The sequence below is a fragment of the Salvelinus namaycush genome, chromosome 7 (genome assembly GCF_016432855.1).
Source record: "Salvelinus namaycush isolate Seneca chromosome 7, SaNama_1.0, whole genome shotgun sequence".
Taxonomy (NCBI): Eukaryota; Metazoa; Chordata; class Actinopteri; order Salmoniformes; family Salmonidae; genus Salvelinus; species Salvelinus namaycush.
In genome coordinates, this window is record NC_052313.1 from 11,606,774 (window position 1) to 11,612,007 (window position 5,234).

The following is a 5,234-nucleotide window of genomic DNA, read 5'->3' on the forward strand; positions in this document are numbered from 1 at the left end:
TCAGAGTCAGGTCTTTTCCCTGGAAATACCTGCTGGCCCAAACACAGAGACTAAAGCTTAGAGTGACTCTACCACGTACACACACATGTACAAAGAAACGCATGCACGTTCACACACACATACACACACACACACACACACACACACACACACACACACACACACACACACACACACACACACACACACACACACACACACACACACACACACACAGCTAAGAAGGATTCAAACTCACTGTGTGCTGTACCTTGCTCATCCAGGATTTGCGTTTACAGAGAGCTCTCCTCCTCTTGACTGCCTCCCAAAGCCTCCTCTGTCCTGCAACACACAGAGAATACATTACACACTGTCAGCCTCCTCTGTCCTGCAACACACAGATAATACATTACACACCGTCAGCCTCCTCTGTCCTGCAACACACAGAGAATACATTACACACTGTCAGCCTCCTCTGTCCTGCAACACACAGAGAATACATTACACACCGTCAGCCTCCTCTGTCCTGCAACACACAGAGAATACATTACACACTGTCAGCCTCCTCTGTCCTGCAACACACAGAGAATAAATTACACACTGTCAGCCTCCTCTGTCCTGCAACACACAGAGAATACATTACACACCGTCAGCCTCCTCTGTCCTGCAACACACAGATAATACATTACACACTGTCAGCCTCCTCTGTCCTGCAACACACAGATAATACATTACACACTGTCAGCCTTCTCTGTCCTGCAACACACAGAGAATACATTACACACTGTCAGCCTCTGTCCTGCAACACACAGATAATACATTACACACCGTCAGCCTCCTTTGTCCTGCAACACACAGAGAATATATTACACACTGTCAGCCTCTGTCCTGCAACACACAGAGAATACATTACACACTGTCAGCTTCCTCTGTCCTGCAACACACAGAGAATACATCACACACTGTCAGCCTCCTCTGTCCTGCAACACACAGAGAATACATTACACACTGTCAGCCTCCTCTGTCCTGCAACACACAGAGAATACATTACACACCGTCAGCCTCCTCTGTCCTGCAACACACAGAGAATACATTACACACTGTCAGCCTCCTCTGTCCTGCAACACACAGAGAATATATTACACACTGTCAGCCTCCTCTGTCCTGCAACACACAGAGAATACATTACACACTGTCAGCCTCTGTCCTGCAACACACAGAGAATACATTACACACTGTCAGCCTCTGTCCTGCAACACACAGAGAATACATTACACACTGTCAGCCTCCTATGTCCTGCAACACACAGAGAATATATTACACACTGTCAGCCTCCTCTGTCCTGCAACACACAGAGAATACATTACACACCGTCAGCCTCCTCTGTCCTGCAACACACAGAGAATACATTACACACTGTCAGCCTCCTCTGTCCTGCAACACACAGAGAATATATTACACACTGTCAGCCTCCTCTGTCCTGCAACACACAGAGAATACATTACACACTGTCAGCCTCTGTCCTGCAACACACAGAGAATACATTACACACTGTCAGCCTCTGTCCTGCAACACACAGAGAATACATTACACACTGTCAGCCTCCTCTGTCCTGCAACACACAGAGAATATATTACACACTGTCAGCCTCCTCTGTCCTGCAACACACAGAGAATACATTACACACCGTCAGCCTCCTCTGTCCTGCAACACACAGAGAATACATTACACACCATCAGCCTCCTCTGTCCTGCAACACACAGAGAATACATTACACACCGTCAGCCTCCTCTGTCCTGTAACACACAGAGAATACATTACACACTGTCAGCCTCCTCTGTCCTGCAACACACAGAGAATACATTACACACTGTCAGCCTCCTCTGTCCTGCAACACACAGAGAATACATTACACACTGTCAGCCTCTGTCCTGCAACACACAGAGAATACATTACACACTGTCAGCCTCTGTCCTGCAACACACAGAGAATACATTACACACTGTCAGCCTCTGTCCTGCAACACACAGATAATACATTACACACTGTCAGCCTCTGTCCTGCAACACAAATAGAATACATTACACACTGTCAGCCTCTGTCCTGCAACACACAGAGAATACATTACACACTGTCAGCCTCTGTCCTGCAACACACAGAGAATACATTACACACCGTCAGCCTCCTCTGTCCTGCAACACACAGAGAATACATTACACACTGTCAGCCTCCTCTGTTCTTCAACATACAGAGAATACATTACACACTGCCACCCCATCCTCTATGTATGTGACATCTTGGATCGCTACAAGGACAAAGAGAGAGGAAAATAGATTGAGGAGAGACAGGACTGTGTGACTGTGTTATGACTACCTTGTGACTGTGATATGACTACATTGTGACTGTGATATGACCATGTTGTGACTACGTTGTGACTGTGATATGACTACGTTGTGACTGTGATATGACTACATTGTGACTGTGATATGACCATGTTGTGACTACGTTGTGACTGTGATATGACTACGTTGTGACTGTGATATGACTACATTGTGACTGTGATATGACTACATTGTGACTGTGATATGACCACATTGTGACTGTGATATGACTACATTGTGACTGTGATATGACTACATTGTGACTGTCATATGACTACGTTGTGACTGTGATATGACCACATTGTGACTGTGATATGACCACGTTGTGACTGTGACATGACCACGTTGTGACTGTGATATGACTACATTGTGACTGTCATATGACTACGTTGTGACTGTCATATGACCATGTTGTGACTGTGATATGACTACGTTGTGACTGTGATATGACTACGTTGTGACTGTGATATGACCACGTTGTGACTGTGATATGACTACATTGTGACTGTCATATGACTACGTTGTGACTGTCATATGACCATGTTGTGACTGTGATATGACTACGTTGTGACTGTGATATGACCACATTGTGACTGTGATATGACCACGTTGTGACTGTGACATGAATACGTTGTGACTGCGATTGGGACCATTTCTAGAGGAATAGACACGGTAAATCCACTACTATAGCTTTCCTTGATATTTTTTACACTTTAAAATAGGATATGACTTCACACACCTGGCCTCCCCATGCCAATCTTCTCCAGGTCTTCATTCTTGACGTAGTCGAAGTGTGACAGGCGGGTCACGTTCAACTCGTCACGGACACGCAGGAAGTACTGCTGCAGCTGAACGTCTGTTAACAGATCTATCAACCACTCTGTCCCCTCCTCCGTCATCTACACACATACACGTGCACACACACAGTCAACATACCAACAACAACATCAACCAGTGTCTGACACAGTACCTAAGACTTTACCATCTTTTCTCCCACTCTCTCCTTCCTCTCTTCCTTCTCCTCCTCTTCTATCTCGTAGGACAGATGCTGGTACATATAGTTCTCTGCCATGGCTGCTGCTCCTCCACACTCGTCCTCCAATCTCCCCTCACCCGCCGTCCCTCTTTCAATACTCTATGGTTTTGTCCTGGTTTTAGCCGTGTGTGTTAAAGCAGTGGTAAATCTCAGTTCCTCTCTGTCACTCTGCTGCAAGTCTGCCCAGTGTTGATCTCCCCTCAACCTCACGACCTTCTGCCTAATCAATACACAAACACACACACACACACACACACACACACACACACACACACACACACACACACACACACACACACACACACACACACACACACACCAGGAGACATCTGACACCACTCTCTCCTGTCTCTATCAGCTGAGCTAAGCTGTCTATAAACTGTCCCTTTCTCTATCCATCTGTGCTGACTCACCACTACACACAGCACAGGACACTTCCACACCTCTCTATCCCGTTCTCCCTATGACTCTCAACATCCTCTGTCTACTGTTGAATAATACAACATCCCCTGAGAGAGAAGAGAGAGCTAGAAACAGTGCTTTCTGTGTGTCTCTGTTTTATTGAGGGCACTCTGGGTCTGCATATGGAAATGTAAATATAGCCTGTATTACCCCTGATTCAGCCTCTCTCTCTGCATTATAAAACAGCACTGCAGTGCAGACTACTGTTGCTATAGGGAGAAAACACTACATAACGAGCCTACGCTAACCCTCCTCCCTTTCTCTCCTAGTAAACAGTAGCTCTTGTTGAGCTAGCCTAAATAAGCGAAAAGATATGCGCATTGAATCAGTTGTTTAAACTAATCTACTGAAATGTTAAATAGGACATGTCGCATCACTGATCCATACACTGACTAGCCTATTAACGGTAACCTCATCAGAGACAGAGACCCAAATCAAGATAACAGTATAGTTCATGCAGATGCTCATCGAGAGATGTAGAAAGAGAGAGATGGGGAGAGAAAGACAGACTCTATTTTCTCCACCTCGCCAAAACTCGCCTTAATCAATTGTTGTTTTCAGAAACCTTCATTTTCTCTTGGTAAAATAAGCAGTCGGTTGTTTTCTGTCTGTTCCCTGTCCTCTCCTGTAATTCCTGGTGTTGCTGGGATTACTGGCGTGGCGTCACCGCGTCTTGCGCACATAGAGATACGGTACGTTCCAGGCCGCCAACATTGCATTGAAACATTGCATGATCTATTGGGTAAGGATAGGCTATCGGTGATTTTTGGTAGTTAGCGTCCAACGACGATTTGGTATTTGGTATTTTATTAGGATCCCCATTAGCTGTTGCAAAAGCAGCAGCTACTCTTTCTGGGGTCCACACAAAACATGAAACATAATACAGAATGACATCATACAGAACATCATTAGACAAGAACAGCTCAAGGCCAGAACTACATACATTTTTAAAAAGGCACACGTAGCCTACATAATATTGCATAGACACAAACTATCTAGGTCAAATAGAGGAGAGGCGTTGTGCTGTGAGGTGTTGCTTTATCTGTTTTTTGAAACCAGGTTTGCTGTTAATTTGAGCAATATGAGATGGAAGTTCCATGCAATAAGGGCTCTATATAATACTGTACGTTTTTTCTTGAATTAGTTCTGGATTTGGGGACTATGAAAAGACCCCTGGGGGCATGTCTGGTGGGATAAGTGTGTGTGTCAGAGCTGTGTGTAAGTTGACTATGCAAACAATTTGGGATTTTCAACACATTGTTTCTTATAAAAAGAAGTGATGCAGTCAGTCTCTCAACTCTTAGCCAAGAGAGACTGGCATGCATAGTATTTATATTAGCCCATCAATGAGCAATAACCACACACACACAGTCCAG

At 45.0% G+C, this 5,234-nt stretch overlaps 1 protein-coding gene across 1 annotated transcript in view; it reads right to left on the reverse strand.

Annotated features, from left to right (window-relative positions):
• Positions 1–3,259, reverse strand: part of LOC120050329 (activated CDC42 kinase 1-like) — an 18,066-nt gene extending 14,807 nt beyond the window's left edge. The window contains exons 1-3 of the mRNA XM_038996910.1: positions 3,100–3,259; positions 251–321; positions 1–29 (exon numbers count right to left, since the gene is read on the reverse strand). The exon at positions 1–29 is cut by the window's left edge and continues 58 nt beyond it. Coding sequence (XP_038852838.1) covers positions 1–29; positions 251–321; positions 3,100–3,259 — 260 coding nt within the window. The remainder of the gene's footprint in view (positions 30–250; positions 322–3,099) is intronic.
• Positions 3,260–5,234: the final 1,975 nt, after the last annotated feature.